The following is a 22,424-nucleotide window of genomic DNA, read 5'->3' as shown; positions in this document are numbered from 1 at the left end:
AATATACCACAAGTACTCAACACGTGCAATGAGACAGAATAATAACTGACAATATACCACAAGTACTCAACACGTGCAATGAGACAGAATAACTGACAATATACCACAAGTAGTCAACACGTGCAATGAGACAGAATAACTGACAACATACCACAAGTACTCAACACGTGCAATGAGACAGAATAATAAATGACAACATACTACAAGTACTCAACACGTGCAATGAGACAGAATAATAAATGACAACATACCACAAGTACTCAACACGTGCAATGAGACAGAATAACTGACAATATACCACAAGTACTCAACACGTGCAATGAGACAGAATAACTGACAATATACCACAAGTACTCAACACGTGCAATGAGACAGAATAACTGACAATATACCACAAGTACTCAACACGTGCAATGAGACAGAATAACTGACAACATACCACAAGTACTCAACACGTGCAATGAGACAGAATAACTGACAACATACCACAAGTACTCAACACGTGCAATGAGACAGAATAATAACTGACAATATACCACAAGTACTCAACACGTGCAATGAGACAGAATAATAACTGACAATATACCACAAGTACTCAACACGTGCAATGAGACAGAATAATAACTGACAATATACCACAAGTACTCAACACGTGCAATGAGACAGAATAATAACTGACAATATACCACAAGTACTCAACACGTGCAATGAGACAGAATAATAACTGACAATATACCACAAGTACTCAACACGTGCAATGAGACAGAATAATAACTGACAATATACCACAAGTACTCAACACGTGCAATGAGACAGAATAACTGACAATATACCACAAGTACTCAACACGTGCAATGAGACAGAATAATAACTGACAATATACCACAAGTACTCAACACGTGCAATGAGACAGAATAATAACTGACAATATACCACAAGTACTCAACACGTGCAATGAGACAGAATAATAACTGACAATATACCACAAGTACTCAACACGTGCAATGAGACAGAATAATAACTGACAATATACCACAAGTACTCAACACGTGCAAGAGACAGAATAATAACTGACAATATACCACAAGTACTCAACACGTGCAATGAGACAGAATAATAACTGACAATATACCACAAGTACTCAACACGTGCAATGAGACAGAATTATAACTGACAATATACCACAAGTACTCAACACGTACAATGAGACAGAATAATAACTGACAATATACCACAAGTACTCAACACGTACAATGAGACAGAAGAATAACTGAATATACCACAAGTACTCAACACGTGCAATGAGACAGAATAACTGACAATATACCACAAGTACTCAACACATGCAATGAGACAGAAGAATAACTGACAATATACCACAAGTACTCAACACGTGCAATGAGACAGAATAATAACTGACAATATACCACAAGTACTCAACACGTGCAATGAGACAGAATAATAACTGACAATATACCACAAGTACTCAACACGTGCAATGAGACAGAATAATAACTGACAATATACCACAAGTACTCAACATGTGCAATGAGACAGAAGAATAACTGACAATATACCACAAGTACTCAACACGTGCAATGAGACAGAAGAATAACTGACAATATATCACAAGTACTCAACACGTGCAATGAGACAGAATAATAACTGACAATATACCACAAGTACTCAACACGTGCAATGAGACAGAAGAATAACTGAAAACCTCAAAAAGTACTATAGTCGTGAAGTATCAAAAATGGATGATAATAAAGGATTTCCCGACTGCTGTTATGAAAAACAATCATAATTTCAATGCTATAAATTACACTTTTTGATTTTAGGGCAAACACAAAACATACAAGTAATGAAAGCTGAAAATGCCACGATTCTTATTTGATAAAAAAAAATAAAAAATATAAGCCTCAAACAGAAGATAATCATGATACGTTTTAATTCAGGAAACTGTCACAAATTTTACTTTCCAGAAGCATTAATATTCCAGACAACTGATCTTATCTATAAATGTTCATACTTTTGTTATGTACCCTCATGTAAAATATGTTTATACCTTATGATACACTCCTTTTAACCAATTTATTTTTTATTTCATAGGCTGTGAATCTTAAATATTAACATTTACGAAACATTGTTGATTATGTAGATATTACACTGTAAGGAAAATCAGTTATTTAATTGCTCATAAAAAGCTTTTAACCCATAAATAAAGCAACAACATTGTATATTTACATATCATACATACAGTACTTATATATAGTTAAGTGGAATACAAAGGCAGTGAAATAAAATGCGAGTAATAATTAATATTGAGATACTTTAGATCCAAACAAAGTGAAAAAAAACAACCTTCAACTGAAGTGACATACAACATAAGATTGAGGTAATGTTTCAGGAAAACATTTTTTTTTTAATATAATATTTGAAATGCATGATAAATTGATCACAATGGTATTTAATATATCAAGGAAGTGAGATATCACTGATATTGATTCAAACACATCTGTTGTTGAACCAATCATAATGTTAACAGAAACAAAGCAGTACCATTCTTGATGCATTAGAGGTGTCATGAGACAAAACAATAGCACAAAATAAAACCACACATAAACACATTTTCTAAAAACAGAATAATTAACCTAATGAAGACTCAGATTCTACATAAACCTTTAACTTCGTTGAAATATTGGATATCTTGGCTAAAAAACTAATAAACTAGAGTCAAGTGTGACGTATGTTTAACTTATATCAAAACAGCTAAAAACAGAGAGAGAGAAAACCTTTACAGATATCACTAACTTATGTTTACTATGGCCTTCACTCACTTAAAGTGTTGTTTTTTTTATGAACAGCTGTCAAAACCTTCAACAATATCAATGAGCTGAAGACAGAAGATTGAAACATTGAATGTATCAGGTAACTGATGCAAGAAGCTTATAAAACTATCTGTTTTGTAATTATCACAAGCATTTTTTATAAGAAAAACTGGGAGAAATTCACAATTATATTGGCTGAAAAGTTTACTACTGTTTTAATTAACCTCGAACTATAAGCACTATTTTTCAAGATATAAAACAGAGAAAATATGCAACAAGTCAGGTAAGAATTATATTCTGCTAGGCCAATTAAATCAAAATAATTTTCTATAGGAGTTTAGTAGCAAACATCATAGTTAGTTGGGAACAGCTGGGTGAACAAATCACAATATAAACAAAATACTATATATGCTAAAACCCTGTAATTCAAGAAATATATCTCAACTGTATAAATATGGGCTATCAAAAAATGACAAAAATGTGTACATCAAGTGAAAAATATCTGTTTTAAAACTAATCTTTTAGTTTGTTTTTAATGAAAAATGTCAGAAAACAAAAGGTATTTAAAATCTATTCATTATGCCACTAATGACCGAGTTAAAAGAAAGAACAGTAGATGTACAACATAAAATTCTATTGTACGTTTTTGAAGATAACTTGAAAATCAAAAATAGAAAAACAACATTGAAATGGTTAAACAATATGCAATATGTGTGGCTAAAGTCTTTCTGGCAATTTCTTTATTATTTAAAAAAAAAATTACACTGGTAAGGTTTTGTTGACCGTTTTAGTGACTGCAGTCGTAAAAATTTTTGAAAATAATCGAAGTCCCGTTTGTCCTCCAGGAATGTATCTAATTACATACCTAAAAAAAAAAAAATTGTTTAAGTGACAAAAATAGATGTACATCATTCAAACATGTCACAGTCTAATCTCTTATTACAAAAATGTAATTAAGATTGACAAAAAATCCATTTTTACTCTATTACATTATATCATCCTGACTAAAAGTCACACACATTTATTACGATAATACTTTAGAGAAGTGATAAACCAACAATATGCACTAATTTTGGGAAATAAGTTAATAAAACATTATGCAGGGTGTTCAGAAAGTCACTGTGCAGTTTTGTAGTCATATTTTATTCAGTCTATTTGAAGCCAGCAACTGATAGCGGTGTTTAGAAACAAAATAAGAAGGATCCAGGCCTGTATTGATGCCAGTGGGGGTCACTTTCAACATTGTTTATAATTGTCATTCATATTTACCTTCTGTATTCTATATTGAAACATGTCTGTTAATAAATATATCAGTGCACAGTGACTTTCCGAACACCCTGTAGAAAGGTGAAAAAAAGTTTAGGCTATGGAAGATGTATTTTAAATAATGAAATGTGAGACAACTTGCAGGTATTTACTTTATACACTAACAACTGATGGTGCCTAACACAGTGTAATATCAAGTAATTTGTATATTTTCTTGTTACTTTATTACTATGTTCCTATGCAAGGTCTCCATTAAGAAACATTGGACATATTAACTGCTACTATATATATATTTTTACTTTTCTTCTGTGATTGTAATGTATTAGAGGTTTTTTTAACCAATAATCATGGGCTTGCAAGCAGTTTGTACACATGTAATATGCCTATAAAACAGAATGAGCTAATTTCCTACCTGAAGTTTAGCAGTACCTTGGTTCTCCTTGTGTCTTATCCTATTGCTATTTAAAGCTCATTTAGATAATTAAATTAGAGTTGTCCAGAAAGAAACACAAATTTATTTCTCACACACTGGATAAAAGTCAACAGACTGTTTATTAATAACAGGTCAAAGCTGGACATTCTTATGTTAAAATGTTAAGTAACCGAGAAGTCTGGACAAAGCCAGGTTTAAAACAATTATTTGCTTACCCTAGCCTAACCTAATCCTTTAAAGTTGAGTTCTTATGTATGTAGGAAACTCTTTTTGTTTATTTCTATTACAAATGAAAAGTTACATCACATTTTATTTTATTCCTGATTTCCCTCTAAACTAATGATATAGATTTAAAAAAATCCCACCCTGTTCATTTCTTTACGTTTTCAGAATTTAAGATGTAGTGGCTGTGTACTTATTTCTTGGCTTAATGGAGAATGACATGGAAAACATGGAAGGTGAGAACACCATTTAATTTACTTACTCATTGGTTGGTATAAAACAACTAGTGTTTTAAGTTTCACCATTACACTGTTTATACACTAGACTGCAGTTTTCTAGCAACTGATGCAGTTAGGTTAAACAAATAACAGTTTTGTTCATACGTGTATTTCCATTGTAACACGATGTCCTGCTTTCACGTAACATTCATTGAACTAAACTTCAATCATGATTTAAAGTAGACAAAAAATGCTAAATGTATCAAATATATTTTAATAAATTATTGTTTATAATTTTTCATTGTAAAACATTACACATGAATAATTCATGAAAATGGACGTTTTTTTAAAAAATACAAATACAATTCTAATGTCAATTAATGTCCTTATTTAAAAACATCTCCTGAACTTTAGATGTTTTACAAAAGCAGCCCATAATCATGTTATGTAACAGTTCTCTTGGAACACATATTCCTTTTGGTTCTTGTCCATCCTATTCAACATTCCCACCAGTCTTTAATACAACTGAGTGGTGGATGGAAAGTGTCTTGCATAGTTACTACTTCTCTTCATTGCTGTTAAAAACATCTTTGGAGGTATTCTTCAAGTGATATAATGTACTAGTTGTTCTCTTCCAATATTCAATACCACACTTAAACATAAAATAAAGACACAGTTCTCTACACAAATTTCAATTCCACCAATCATTCCTGCCATTGACAATGAGCACATAACACCACACGAATGATACCAACATGAAGAGATTCTGAAATAAAGTACTGAAGGCAAAAAGGTCAAATGAAAAAAAGAAGAAAAAAAATCCCAGATTCAAAATGGTTTCAGTTCAACTGAATTTTGATTTTAATCAGTCATGCTACCACTAAACAAATGGATTTTAGGACCTGGCTTTGGTAGTCATTTTTTATCCTCTTGCACATGGTCCTGACATATGTCACTTTTATATTTTCAATTCTCTTACAGATTGGTTATAACATCGCACTTGCTTAACTGATATGATGGATAAAAAAAGTGCTACTTGCTCAAGAATGTTGAGAAACAATGTTTGTTTGAGAAACAATGTTTGTTTAGTAGTTGAAATCTAGTACAACTGGCCTGTAAGAAACCATACCCCATTTCTTTCTAAACATCCCTCATACACAACACAGAAACAAAGACATGTATACATTTGATAAAAATACAAAATAAAAACAGATATAGATAAAAGTAGAAAACAATACCAGTATGTGTATCTCCATGTTTATCTCAACACATTATTTAATAAATTAAGTATAAATAAGATTAAACATTAAAAAAGCTGCCAAGGAGCAGTCACAGTGCCCCAAATTCGCACATCCTAAGATAAATGTGGCTTTGAAACATAATTGCTTGTGACCCACTGGTGTGTCACACAGCCCAGAAGTAAATATCGGTCGTGACCCAGTGCCAGAGCACATGGCAGCTCACGTTATCACTACTTTCATGTGCTTATAGATCATATAAAAGCCAAGAATTATACAGACTGGTGTTGTTATGATTTAGCTCTTTGCACATGGAAATATAACATGCTAACTCAAATTAAAATAAAATTTCATGAAGATAACTCCATAACTGATGTTACATTTGATTCAATGTTTCACAGTACTATAAATATAAGTTTTACTTGAAATGTAAGTTTAGCTGTAGTACATGCATACAATGAAATAAATGGTAGCTAAATGCAACACTCAGCCGAAAACTAACCTTAACGTCATAAAGTTGTATTCTTGAATGAGTCACGAAGAATGCAATCATAAAAATATTTAGTTTGCTATAACTTTTTAGTGAAACATTTTGTTGTTTAAAACACTTTTAGATTCCAAGTCTTAAAAATATAATGACTTTAAGCCTTGAAAACATTAATAGTTTTTTTAGCATAGACACGTATAAAACACTAGTGTCTTGTTAATTGTATCCACAGGTGAAACTTGAAAATGAAGAGTTGTGCTGTTACGGTTTAGTTCTTAACATATTCTTAATATATCGTGTAAACTATAACTAAAATAAATCATATTGAAGACATACATACATATATTTTAAATAAGAGATGAGTTATTTATTTAGGTCACACACATAGCATGAGAACTGAGAATAAACCAACATACCAGATCAGCGTTAAAACTTGACATATTGCACAAACTGCAGTTGGAATAGTGCTTTTTACCTATAGCAAAAAACAAATCAATCCACCTTATTTTCATATACATTTAAAACAGATAAACAACATTAATCAATAACACTGTTCATTAGATTTCTAAACATATGATGTAAAATCTAGGCTTTACCAACAATGAATGGTACAAAAACTCTAATTTAATGAAAGTAACCCCACCTACAAAACTGTCATTTTTTTCCTTCTTCAAAGATTACAATATTATTTAAGATGTTCCACACAGCTCAATGAACTGAGTAATGTAGTTACTAACTACCAAAAATTATCAACTTTACTGAATGTGGTCACATGTCTTTAGTTCGAGAGTTACCCGTCTGTAAAGTTTGTGTTTTTATGAACATGAATATTTTGTACAAACTGGAATATGCAACTTCAGGTAAATCAGGTCCAACCAATATCTGCTGTGGTCTGCTTAGTGTACAAGTCACTAGGGTAAGGATTTTGGGAAGTAATCACAGACAGACAACCAGCTATGATTTTGTTGTGCTACCAGTAAAGGATTACAATAATAATGTTGGTTATGCTCTGAACATTGAAGGTGGAACCAACTTGTATATCTAAATAAATATAAAAATCATTCAATATATGCATGCTTAGAAGCATAGTGTACTTTACAAAATACTTGTATTCAAACTTTTTTTTTTATCTGTGAACCATCTGAATCTTTTATCATGCAATTTATCTCAACAGAAAAGCTTAATATATCTGTACTGACACTGCCTAGGCCCATTGTACCAGACTCATAACCATTTGTACTTGTTACAGTTTACATACTAGTAACTTCTAATATATTAAGTGTAACTTCACAATGTTTGGACGACTTTTAGTAAACATCACAAGGCTTTCACACACGCAAAATCAGATTTTTTTAATGAAGTATTTTTTTTATCAATATTTGTTCGTGAAATTGTCAATTATTTTATAACTAGTATGAGAGCAAAGCGATTTTCATTCTGAGATTAAAAATACTTTTCTTTGTCTCAAGAATCTCACTTGAATAATCTCTAGAAACTCTTAAACATGAGGTGTTAAAGTACATACCCTGAGAGTTAACTGTTAAACATATCCCATAAATTTTCTGTGTTTATTTTCCTTTCAACATCTAAAGTTAAACCCACTGTAACTAAAGCTGACATTATGGACTATCTCATTATACATTTTAGCCTATCGCTGAACATGACCCCCATAATTCAACACCCTCAAGAGCAAGAAGACACGTGCAAAGCAGTAAAGTGTCATCCATACACGCCCTTGCTCCAAGAACACAATACTGGACTAAGCGGCTTATGTTTCCTACAACACAAAAGAAACTTCCAAAAGGTAATAAAATTGCAATTAGAAGGTGTGAAAACATTATATGGTTCAAAGTTGCCCTATCCAATAAATATTGTACGTTCTAAGCTTCACTGATCCATTTACATCACAGGTGTTTCAGCACTACTGTTCATCTATTTGATGTCTGTCGAATTTTGCAGCATATGTGTATGGTGTTATTTGGGCACATACTTATAAAGTTTACTTCCCTCTTATTTTAAAATTGTCAAGTTTTGAATGTGATATAATGTGGTTTTAAATTTACCTCAGTTCAGACAATTAGAATAACACAAATGCAGTAGGCCTAACTATATGTTGGACTACAAGAGTATACTATTTCAGCTACCATACATTACACTTGTGTGCAAATGTGCATATACATATTACTATTTACTCAGAAATGTTTAAATTTTAGTTTTATTTCTTAAAACAGACAGTAAATGAGAAATACATTGAAAAACATTGATTTTGTGTATGTACCTGTGTTATAAAATTCTGCAGTTGGACATATGTACTATCCTATACCTTGTTTAGACTTGAGGATGGGATGTGTAGAGATATTGATTTTTGTAGGCTTCAAACATTAACTTTTGAAACAAAACACATCAGATAACTGTATTAATATCCTCAAAATCCCTGTGATTTAGTATGGTCTCTAAGTAAAGTATATGTTGAAAAACATCTCATTCCTATTCAGAGCAACGATTTATTGATCAGACATCTACAATTTGGGCAGAATCTTTCTTTCTCGTTCAAGTCAACTATAAACAACTGTCAGAATTACATTAAAGGCAAATTATCTTTCTGTTGGTTATAAACGTGAGCGACTTAGTAGTAGGTGGTAATAGTTAAGAACTTTCAAATGATTGATTTGAAGGGCGGAGCCATTCTAGTAGATTTGATAAATATATTGACATCTCAGCAAATATTACAGGTGGGAGGTTCTTATTTTATATTTATCTTGTACATATCTAAAATTCGAGTTTCTAGTTCATTATAAACTTGTAAATGTTGTGTGGTTGGCTTAATAAAATAGAAACAGCAATAAGATAACTGGACGTGTTACATGACACAAAACTGATATTTAACATTTTTTATTTACATTTCCCTTTAAATTAGGAAATTAAAACATATATAATTTTAAAATTTAAATTATAAATTATGTTTTGATATCAAGCTCATTGATGTAAGCAGTAAAAATGTTATTTAATAAAAATTTTGAAAATAACACTCCAAATGTCATGACATGTGCACTTTAACCTGCTGGGACAAAAGTGATATATAACATCTTTCCACTATTAAGTAACCTTTCCAAGGACCACTTGGAGATTGATCAAGGACTACTGTTTGAAAGACAGTTCTAGACAAAAGTATTGCACCTATATGTACACTCATATTAAGTTTCAAAGTACCACTGGCAAAATGATATACCTTTGCTGAAGTCCAGAACATCATAAAACATGTTTGATACTATCTCAAGGAGTTGTTTAAAATGGTTAAACTACATGTTTCCAGCCATCATCAGCAGGCCTTAAAAACAATAAAGGCCACTAAATATCCACTGTAGTTTCATTGGGAATATGCTTTGCACAATAAAAGCAGTTATATAACCAAAAGCAGTGCTATACCATTATAAACAGTGATTACATATAGATAGTTTTAAACAGAGGGGCTGATGCTTGTGTGTGTGTGTGATACACACATACAGACAGATACATTCTACTCATGCATGTTTCTGCAGTAAAACGTGACCAATGGCTACTTTTCTTTCATGTACAGTAAACCTTGTATAATGTAACTTCCTCATATTTTTGCAGTTTCCTTTGTAATAGCATTTCAATCTTTTCCTTGCCATTATAATACAATTTCCCATTTTGAAAACATTAACATACACCTAAGTGCACTGTGTCCACAGTTATTTATAGATTTGCAAAGTTAGACTAACAGAAAATCTATGTCAGTTAGCCCAAAACAAATTTCTACACTTTGATTAATCTTAAAGTAACTATAAAACATAAGTAATAATAATAAATATGGCTTACCCACATAGCAAAATACAGAGTTGCAAACATACTGCTAAAATAAATAACTGTGAAAGGAAGCATTTCTTTTGAACACAGGTGCTTTGCATGACTTACTGGACCCCACAGCAGAGAAAAACTGGAAAAAACATTTTATATATAAATGTATGTATGTATATAAACAGATTATGTCCCTCTATTCATATAAAAGTTACTTGCTTAATTGAGAGTGAAGATATTAAAATTATAGAAAATTTGTAACCTCTAATAATGACAAGTTAATGTGTTAAAACACAGTGATTTGATTTGGTTTTCACCATTCATTTACAATGTTTGTCATCTTAGAAACATCTTACGTTGGATCACAGATCCTTGTACACCATAGTTCAAAACTCCTCAAACAAACAGTAAGCTTCTTCTGATAATTTCAAACAATAACAGGCACATTTGGAAATAATTTTAAAACATTGTAGACACATTTGAGAAAGTTTTTTTTTTACTTACATTAATGCAAGGCACTATGTACACTCAACACTATAACCTGCTTTTATGAAAGATCTTTTTTTAACTTACAGTAATACAAGACACTATGTACACTCAAAACCATAACCTGCTTTTATGAAAGATCTTTTTAACTTACAGTAATACAAGACACTGTGTACCCTCAACACTATAACCTGCTTTTATGAAAGATCTTTTTTTAACTTACAGTAATACAAGACACTATGTACACTCAACACTATAACCTGCTTTTATGAAAGATCTTTTTTTAACTTACAGTAATACAAGACACTATGTACACTCAACACTATAACTTGCTTTTATGAAAGATCTTTTTTTAACTTACAGTAATACAAGACACTATGTACACTCAACACTATAACTTGCTTTTATGAAAGCTCTTTTTTTAACTTACAGTAATACAAGACACTATGTACACTCAACACTATTACCTGCTTTTATGAAAGATATTTTTTTTTAACTTACAGTAATACAAGACACTATGTACACTCAACTATATAACATATTACAGAAACATATTATGCACCTCTCACTTTACGTACTTAATGAGACTTTCAACAATCTATCATTTCATACTGAAACAGCACATAATGTGCTTATTAACCTGTACATTATGATTAATTATACTTTTGTACCAACCAGCACAACCAAACCTTTTAATAATTACTCTATTTAACACTAAATTTCACAACTTAATTTATGTGTGGGTTTGTAATAAATAGCTTCTTCAAGCACGTTTCTGAAGTGAATGTTTTCTATATGTTGAGAGAGATAAGAAGATAAAAGGAACTTGTCTTAAGGAGCTTCACATAAGCTGAGAAATGAACATTTCTAACCAGAAGATATTGTTTGTAACAACAAAGTTACTGATTACATAAAGTATTCTTCCTCATTATTAAATATGTTAAGGTCATTGTAATGACATCAGTAATGAATTAACACTGTGTATTGTTCAATCACCCTATTTCGATACATGTAAATATCAGTAATGAATTAACACTGTGTATTGTTCAATCACCCTATTTCAATACATGTAAATATCAGTAATGAATTAACACTGTGTATTGTTCAATCACCATATTTCAATACATGTACAGTCATGTGAAAAAGTTAGGACACCTTATGAAAGCCTGTGTATTTTTGTAACATTTTTGGATATATAGATATTTAATCTCAATTTCAACAATACTGAGAGATTATAGGAATATAGCTAAACAATTAAAACTGAAGAAAAGACTTTTCAAGATCTTCTGTAAATGTAATTTTACAAAAATGCATATTCTAACTGAGGTAAAAGTTAGGACACCCTACCCCTAATAGCTAGTGTTACCCCCTTTGGGTGAAATAACTGCAGCGAGATGCTTCTTGTAGACATCTACCAGTCTCCGACATCAGTCTGAAGAAAATTTGCCCCACTGCTCAATGCAGAATTCTTTCAGCTGTGTGCTGTTTGAGGGGTTTCTTGCATGTACAGCCTGTTTCAAGTCACCCCACAGCATCTCAATGGGATTAAGATCTGGGCTTTGACTCGACCATTCCAGGACTCTCCATTTCTTAGTTTTCAGCCAGTCCTTGGTGGATTGACTGGTTTGTTTTGGGTCATTATCATGTTGCAGGGTCCAGTTCTTCTTCAGCTTAATATTCTTACAAATGAACTCACATGTTCCTCAAGCACCCTCTGATACACAGTAGAATGCATGGTGCATTCTATGATTGTGAGCTGTCCAGGTCCTGCTGCAGCAAAGCAGCCCCAGACCACGACACTTCTACCTCCATGCTTCACACTTGGTATGAGGTTCTTTTCTTGTATTTCCAAATACAAATGCTGTATTTGGTTTTTGCCAAACATGTCCTCTATTCTGGTGTCCAAATAATTCAAATTTGGACTCATCTGTCCAAAGAACATTATTCCAGAAGTCCTGGTCTTTGTCTACATTCTCTCTGGCAAACTTCAGTTTGGCTTTGATGTTTCTTTTAGAGAGCAAAGGTTTTCTCCTTGCACACCTCCCATGCAAGTTAAACTTGTGCAGTCTCTTTATGATTGTAGAGGCATGCACTTTCACATCAACAGTAGCCAGAGCCTGCTGTAGGTCCCGTGATGACATGTTAGGGTGTTTGGAGACCTCTTGTAGCATCTTGCGGTTTGCTCTCGGGGTGAAGTTGCTTGGAAGACCAGACCTGGAGATGTTCTCAGTTGTTTTGAAAGCCCTCCACTTGTTGACTATTTTCCGGACAGTGGAATGGCTGATTTCAAAATTCTTTGGGATCTTTTTAAATCCCTTATCAGACTCATCAGCTGCTACAATTTTCTTTCTGAAGGCCTCAGACAGCTCTTTTGCTCTCACCATGGTGCTCCCTCTCACTTCAACAGTCAGGAGCACACCAAATTATATGTCTGAGGTTTATATAGGGAAAGCCTCATTCAAAATGCTGAGTAACAATCTTCTAATCATATGCACCTGGTGTGATACACCTGTGTGTAAGTTTAGCCATTTTAAGTGGGAATAGATGTGGGGGTGTCCTAATTTTTTTCCTCAGTTAGAACATGCATATTTGTAAAATTGCATTTAGAGAAGATCTTGAAAAGTCTTTTCTTCAGTTTTAATTGTTTAGTTATATTCCTATAATCTCTCAGTATTATTAAAAATGATATTAAATATCTATATATCCAAAAATGTTACAAAAATACACAGGCTTTCATAGGGCATCCTAACTTTTTCACATGACTGTAAATGATATCTCTAATGAATTAACACTGTATATTGTTCAATCACAATATTTAAGACTTTTAAATACATGTAAATGATATCTGTAATGAATTAACACCGTATATTGTTCAATCACCATATTTAAGACTTTTCAATACATATGAATGACATCTGTAATGAATCAACACTGTATATTGTTTAATCACCATATTTAAAGACTTTTCAATACATGTGAATGACATTTGTAATGAATCAACACTGTATACTGTTTAATCACAATATTTAAGACTTTTCAATACATGTAAATGACATCTGTAATGAATCAACACTGTATATTGTTCAATCACAATATTTAAGACTTTTCAATACATGTAAATGACATCTGTAATGAATCAACACTGTATACTGTTTAATCACAATATTTAAGACTTTTCAATACATGTAAATGACATCTGTAATGAATCAACACTGTATACTGTTTAATCACAATATTTAAGACTTTTCAATACATGTAAATGACATCTGTAATGAATCAACACTGTATACTGTTCAATCACAATATTTAAGACTTTCCAATACGTGTCAATGACATCTGTAATGAATCAACACTGTATACTGTTCAATCACAATATTTAAGACTTTTCAATACATGTCAATGACATCTGTAATGAATCAACACAGTATACTGTTCAATCACCATATTTAAGACTTTTCAATACATGTAAATGACATCTGTAATGAATCAACACAGTATACTGTTCAATCACAATATTTAAGACTTTTCAATACATGTCAATGACATCTGTAATGAATCAACACAGTATACTGTTCAATCACAATATTTAAGACTTTTCAATACATGTAAATCACATCTGTAATGAATCAACACTGTATATTGTTCAATCACAATATTTAAGACTTTTCAATACAAGTAAATGATATCTGTAATGAATCAACACTGTATATTGTTCAATCACAATATTTAAGACTTTTCAATACATGTAAATGACATCTGTAATGAATCAACACTGTATATTGTTCAATCACAATATTTAAGACTTTTCAATACATGTAAATGACATCTGTAATGAATCAAACAGTATACTGTTCAATCACAATATTTAAGACTTTTCAATACATGTAAATGACATCTGTAATGAATCAACACTGTATATTGTTCAATCACAATATTTAAGACTTTTCAATACATGTAAATGACATCTGTAATTAATCAACACAGTATACTGTTCAATCACAATATTTAAGACTTTTCAATACATGTAAATATTAAATAGTAAATGCGCTGATTGTTTTGTCATCACAATAGACATATACACAAATGTAATACAGTGAAATACATTTATCTTCACAACTTTAAAGTCAATAAACTTTATCATCAAAGGGATCATGCCTTGAAGATGTTTTTTCACTAGGTTTGTCCATAAATAATATCCTTAATTTTTATTAAACAACTATAATGCGGTAAGCCCTGCATAATTTAAAAAAAAATTTCTAGAAAACACCTTACTTTGCCCAAATAACAAAACTAGAGATCACAACATTTTATCTTATTAATTACATTGATCTGTAGAAATGACCAAAATCTTTATTTATTTACATATTTTAATTTCTAAATTTAGTTAATAGATTCTCATTTGAATTTAATTTTAAAGTTCCAGAAGACCTTTCTGTATGAACATCAAGTAAAAAATCTTCACATACCTACAAATTATGAATAGACTGCCAAGACTGTACAAGAGAGCAAACTTTCGAGCTTTTAACAGAAGAAATGGGGCATGAAACCCAGCCTAAAAAAATGGAACAATCAAAATAAAAATAGTAATAATTCCTATTATTCAATGTTGTTATAAATTGACAATATAAGTAAAATAAAGCCATTTCATGTTTCTTCCCAATACAGATAGTGATTTTGAAAGTACATAACACTGACTCATGACTTGTGAGTGTATTACAAGTTTTCTCTTTATGCAGTTATTTGTGTACCAGATCCTCACATGCCAAAATTGTTATAGCAGCAGTTGTGAAGGTAGCAGTCTTAGATTAATTTATTCACACCATCTTCAGCTGTATATACTATTAAGATAACTCAATGACAATGAACGATTCAGTCTTTCTATTCTGTAAATGTAAAGTTGAGAGTTGTTAGGCCTACCATTACTCATTGATTCAGCCTTTCCATTCTGTGAATGTAAGAGTTGTTAGGCCTAATATTAATGAATAAATCCAGCTACCTATTCTGTAAATGTAAAGGTATTACTGAATGATTCCATCTACCTATTTTGTGAATATAAAGGTTGACAAATGCTAGGTCTACTATATATAAAACTATTATACATATATTTTAAATACCCAATCAATAAAAATAATGTTACTACTCAAAATCAGTGGCCATTACACTAGTCAAACCTACATTATATTACCTCTTCTTGTACACTCCAACAAAATCAACTGCACCTGTCTTTGCTTCCATTCCTATTTAAAATGCTTTGAAAAAAGAATTGTTTTGGTCACTTGGCTTGAGCTTTCTCTTAAATACTGACATTCATGCAAACAAGGTAACCGTAAAGAATATCTAATAAGAATCTTCTACTGTGACACAAACTGTCTTTATGCTTTGAATCTGAAAGGTTGTAACAGCAAAGCTCCAACATAGTTGACATTTTAGTCTTATCCTAAAATATCAACATAGATTTCACACAAGTCCTTTCAATGTTTCTCAATCTTGTGTGCTTGAATTCATAATTTTCACTAAGCCTATTTGGAGTTTGATAAATCAAACCAACTGTTCATTCAGTACTTGTCTTCCTAACAGCACAGTCATGAACAGCTTCATTTATACTTAAGGAATAAGCTTCCTATAAAGTATCAATGTCAAACTTACTATAATTAAACACATGAAAAACAAGAACATGACTTATTCAAGTTCATTGTTTCATGTTAGAAGTTTTCAAATAAATACAAGAAAATAATTTACTCTGTACTTTGTAACACGGTTCTTACCTAATTACAAACCTTCCAGCCTTTTCAGAGACTTATCAGAATTGATCTTAGCCTAACACTTGGTGACAAGCTCAAAGCTTCTGGTTAAATATACAGATTCCTATAAAAATAACATATAACTGAGTACTTTACCATATACATCTTCTATGATGTAAATATTTGGGTTTTATTAAAAAACATCATGCCTGGAAACTGTATTTCTCTTTTAAATGTATGTTATAGAAAACTGAATAGAGCATGCTTACCAAGGTGAAGCAAAAGAAGCCCATTAGGATACATCCTATGAATCCTATAATTCTCTGTCTTCTGGTCTGGAACATGGGAAAAAAGGAGTTGTAAGACTTATAATGTATGACATTCAAAAGTAGTTTCTTCTGGATTTGGATCAAACATACAGACATCTTAATACTAAAAGTGTTTGTTTGCCAGAATGCTCATAATATTTAGGTAAATATCATAGATAAATGTACTTAGAGAAAAACTATCCTTCATCAACCACGTTGTAAAAGTTATTTATTTCGTAAAATAAATCTATATTTATAACATATTTACAGATATCACAGACAGACAGTTAAACTGTATTATGCAAAAAGTCTATGAGAATTAGCTTGACATTTTTCACAGAAGATGAATTTTATGCTTACTTGAAGTTAACACTAATGGTTAGGTTTATAGATTTGTGTAAAGTTACAAATGGGCTATCTGCATGAACAATTCCTAATTTTGAACTGATAAACTAGATTGAAGGTGGCTACAAACCACACCAATGACCAACTCTTCGATTTTCTAGTTGACAAAATGGCTTTGCAAGCTCATACTCAAAATGTTTGAAAGAGGTGGTGGTTCTACTTTGTGAGATCAAAAGACAACTATTATCGTACAATGCATACTGATGCTATGAGGTTCTGGAGAAACTCAACAATTTCAAACCAAAAAATTCTACTTATTCATGAGAAGAATGTAGACTGTGTAGAAAACACTAAATACTATAACAAGCTACACTTTAACTACACAAGCATAGTTTCTTTACATCACAAAGAAATAGACAATTCGTCCCCTATCCTTATGTGTGGGTAATAAAACAATAATTTGTAATGACAGGACACTTACTACAAATCTCTAACTTTACGGTCCAGCACAGTAACAACTGAATATATCCGGCCCAACATACCTGGATATACATCCATGTAGGAATTAAAAAAGAAAACAACTAAATAACTGGAGAAAGAAGGAATTATGCATATTTTCCTCCAGTTTCAATCTCTTGATTAAAAATTATTCCAAGATATATATTTTTTTAATACAGCACTCATACAAAAACTTGGATCATGTTTGAAACTGAAAATAAATGGCTGAAACCACAGGGAGAAATTTCTGTATGATTTATTGGTGTTTTTAAGTAAATGAAATTAAAAATAATATCCACTGAAAGTGACTCACATTCATTAACACCTTTCTGAGCTCGTGGATTCCTGATATAAGAAAAAAATGATAGGTGTAAATCCCTGAATGAAATGCTAAAGATGTTCGTTTAGAGCTTCCTGCTATCAGTTACTTATGTTCTGTTATCATGTACAGCTTTAGTCTCCTAACATGAATTGAAATATATGGAAAATGTAAGGCTGTATATGATACATATAAAAAACTGCTTGATCTGATGGGTTTCTGTATAACAAGCAGCTTAAACACGTCTTTTCTCCAGAACATGAAACTTTTGATGACTTTATTCAAGTATGTGAAACTGTTAAACAAATTTCCAAAAACTGAGACACCATGAATATGATTGTTAGTTTATACAAGGAACATAGCACAATATTTAAGAACAATAAAGGACCTACCGATCCAGCTAGGTTGTCCTATCCTCTTAACTATATATTTTTTGTTAGGTTGAACTATCAAATGACAAGGTATTGTCACATCCATCCTCAATGATTATCATAGCACCAAATTCCATCATGTTGTTTAACTAACATCCCATATCATTATCTAATACTATTTTTTGATGCATGCTCATTTATCCTACCTCTTTCCTATGTGTTTCAGTTGATATAAATATCTTAAAGCCAGCCTTTATTGTTCATACAGTTATTAAGCTTTCTGTTAAAGTTAACTCACTTAAATTTACTGCATTCTAAACATGTGAAAACGACCTTTTTCAAAGACCAGCCACTCTGTAAGAAGAATAAAACTGTTTTAGTTAAAGATGACTTCTACCTTGACAAAAGTTCATATTTGTGTCCCTTAGTTCTATTATTCTCACCATTAAGTATAAAGATGATACATCAACACAATGAATTGCCTTTACCATCTTAAACACCTCAATCAGATCTCCTATAACCCTTCTATTATACAAGAGAAAACAATTTCAAATATTTCAGCCTCTCCTCATAAGACACTCCCTCCATCCCAGACATCATTCTAGTAACCTTCCTCTGAACTCTTTCGAAGAATTTGATGTCCTTCCTTGGGTAAGGAGCCTAATACTGAACAAAATATTCCAAATGTGGCCTAATCAGTGACTTATACAATGAAATTATAACCTCTTTAGACTTGTATCCAATATTCCTGTAGATGCACTCTAAATCCTCTTTGCTCTACCACTAGCAAAATTACATTGCTTAAATGTCAGAGGAAAACCCCAGACATTATACAGTATTTATATGTATGAAAGAAAATAAGAATGAAGTTTTGAAAAATTGAACACAACTATTTCTTTATCAAAACTATTTCTGGGTTAATAATAATAGTAAGGTTACTCACATCTTCTCACACACAATCAGTTGGTACATCATGGTATAATTTCCACATTACTATTAGCACAAAAAGTAAATTCCTACTGTAAATGTGATTATAAATTATGTCTGAAAAATGTTTACAGTAATGTTTTTATGTTGTTGTTTGTTTGTTTTTTTGCTTAATGAATTAAGTATATAAATGTACTTCATAATGTTTATAGACACAATGTGCTAAGTTGAAATTCAATTAATTATTCACTGAAACAGAAAAGCTAGTCATCTAGCTTTTGGAGGAATGAACACAATAAAGAAAAAATCAATTACTAATAGTGGTCAGTATTATAAGAACTCTGAAAATACAGGAGTTTATATATATACTTGTGATACAAACTTTCTAGTTTAGGAACGATAAAGAATTGGGCATTATTAGATATAACTATGCTGTATAAATATAATGCAGTAAATTAGCTATCATTACTAATACTATACACAATACAACTTATGTACGAGACCGGTATTTTTCAAGTCAACTAAAGACAACGTTTCTGTTATTGTCAATCTAAAAGAAAACTTACAAAAGTATTTTAACATTAAAATTTGAATAGTAAATAGATATTTTCATTTTCCCTTAATTTGTCTAAAAATTGGCTCAAACTTTACAACTTGGGGGTTACATCAATACTGTGGTGGGTGTGGCACAGTCTCGGAATGAGAAAACTGAGCATTACGCTTATTTCACTGTATTAATTTATAATTCCAGTAACGTTTATGTCCCTTGCGAAGCCTAACTTTCTATCTCACCAAAATTCGAAATACAGGGTCTTTCTCAATTTGCGACGTCCATCCATTTGTAGATTTTGTTTCCTGAATTAATACACTTTTTCCCTGATTAAATTTTGTTGTAAACCAACTCTTAAATGTATCATACTTATTGCTGGCTACGAAATTTTGACGATTGGTGTCAGAACGCGCTAAATAATTATTCAAATCTTGATTCAAGTCCACCATATTTTCGTAACCCATACGCTACAGACGCTTGAAGGCTTCTTATTTATTTTCACCAGCGTTTTAAACTCATTTTATTTACCTTTTTATACAACGAATATATTAATAAAATAACAATGATAACTGCAAACTATTTCAAAATAATCATTATGACAAAATGTTTAATGAATAGCTAAAGCAACTATAGTTATCACTGCAATCCATAATACAATCCCTCCTCGCGTCTTAGCAATAAATCGAAGGTCATATTACACTGAAAAACAGGTTTCGATACCTGCAGTGGCCAGAATAAAGATACCCTATTGCGTAACCATGTACTTATAACAAGCGAAAAGTTGTAGTGATATGGAAATTATAATAAATTACTGAAATGATATGTCGAAAACAACAGATCAATCCTGGAAGTAAAAAAAATTATACTGTGTGTAGCATATTTATTTCATATCCGTTTGTTTTAGAATATTTCTCGCAAAACTATAAAAAGGTACCACACAGCTGACCAAAATCTTAAGGTCAAAAACATAAAGAAAAAATATGCATTTTGCGTTGTTAGACTCAACCATTTATTTGAGTCGAGCTTCGAAAGATAAAAATATGAACAGGGAAAATAAAATAAAAACTTTTTAGCATTTAATAGGGAAAATGTAAAAACTATGAAATTAGTCTAAATACTGGCTGGTCAAAAGTTTAAAACCATACCAAAATGAAGTTCTAAACAGGGAAGGAAATGCCCAATAAGAGGTTTCAATAGTGAGTTGCACGGCCATCATTGCGAATTACTGCAAACATTCGCTTTGGTATGGTTGATATAAGCGTTTGCAGAAGGCTGGCTGGAATGTTATTCCAAGTGGTGAAGATGGCTTCACGAAGATCATGCACTGTTTGGAATTGATATCCATTTCTATAGACTTCCCTTGCCATCAACCCCTAAACATTTTCAATGGGGTTCAGTTCGGGCGAACACGTTGGATGGTCCAAAAGAATCACATACATTATTTGCCATGAAACAGTCCTTTGTCCTGCGAGCATTGCGGATTGCAGGGTTGTTTTGCTGAAAGATCCAGTCATTTCCATACAAGCGAGGGCCTTCAGTCAATAAAGATGCTCTCTCCAACATGCCAATGTAGGCAGCTGGTGTATGACATTCCCGTATAACCTGAAGTTCCATTGTTCCATGGAAAGAGAAAGCACCCCAGATATGATGGAACCTCCTCCACTGTGTCGTGTACAAAATGTCTCCAGTAGGATATCCTTATCGTGCCAGCAACGTTGGAAGCCATCTGGACCATCCAGGTTAAATTTTTTCTCATTAGAAAACAAAACCTTCTTCCACTTTTCTACGTCCGATGTTTTGTGCTTCTCAGCAAAGTTTAACCGAGTTGTTTCGTGGTGTGGAAGGAGACGTGGCCTTTGAAGACGTTTACGGTTTTTAAAGCCTTTCTTTCGTAGATCCCGTCTTATGGTTCTTGAGCTGCATTCTGTGTCCGTAAGGGCTTTAATCTGGTTCGACGATCGGCTGGTGTCTTGTCGGACAACCCGTCGAAACCTCCTGCTCAACGCCAGTGAAATTTTCTTGGGCCGACCAGTTGAAATTCTCGTTTTGTATCTCTCAGGGTCTTTTAAGAAATTTGCAACAGCAGTTTTACTACGCCCAATCTCACCAGCGATGGCACGTTCAGAGAGACCTTGCTTTTGCAGCTCGACAATTCTGCCCATTCAAACCCTGTCAACTTTTTATCCTTTGCCATGTTTTTACCCAATGTAATACAGGAGACGTCAGCTGAAGATGTTGACAACGCTAATGCTTGAACACAAATGAATAACTTTCGTTACGTGTTTACCGATTAACGCTTCGTTTCAGTATGGTCTTAAACTTTTGACCAGCTAGTATTTAGGCTAATTTCATAATGTTCACATTT

The 22,424-nt window shown here is 32.0% G+C and overlaps 1 protein-coding gene across 1 annotated transcript; it reads right to left on the bottom strand.

The window, feature by feature from the left end:
* Positions 1 to 1,934: 1,934 nt before the first annotated feature.
* On the bottom strand, positions 1,935 to 20,752 carry LOC143251908 (uncharacterized). The gene is made up of 6 exons (XM_076503259.1): positions 20,302 to 20,752; positions 17,011 to 17,076; positions 15,467 to 15,552; positions 10,536 to 10,653; positions 7,112 to 7,170; positions 1,935 to 3,696 (listed from the first exon to the last, which is right to left on the bottom strand). The coding sequence occupies exons 1-6, from the start codon at positions 20,521 to 20,523 to the stop codon at positions 3,591 to 3,593; spliced, it is 657 nt and encodes a 218-aa protein (XP_076359374.1). The 5' UTR covers positions 20,524 to 20,752; the 3' UTR covers positions 1,935 to 3,590.
* Between the last annotated feature and the right edge of the window lie 1,672 nt (positions 20,753 to 22,424).

Source organism: Tachypleus tridentatus, chromosome 6, assembly GCF_004210375.1.
Source record: "Tachypleus tridentatus isolate NWPU-2018 chromosome 6, ASM421037v1, whole genome shotgun sequence".
NCBI lineage: Eukaryota > Metazoa > Arthropoda > Merostomata > Xiphosura > Limulidae > Tachypleus > Tachypleus tridentatus.
The sequence above is the reverse complement of the archived record's forward strand: the minus strand, read 5'-3'. Positions and strand labels throughout refer to the sequence as shown.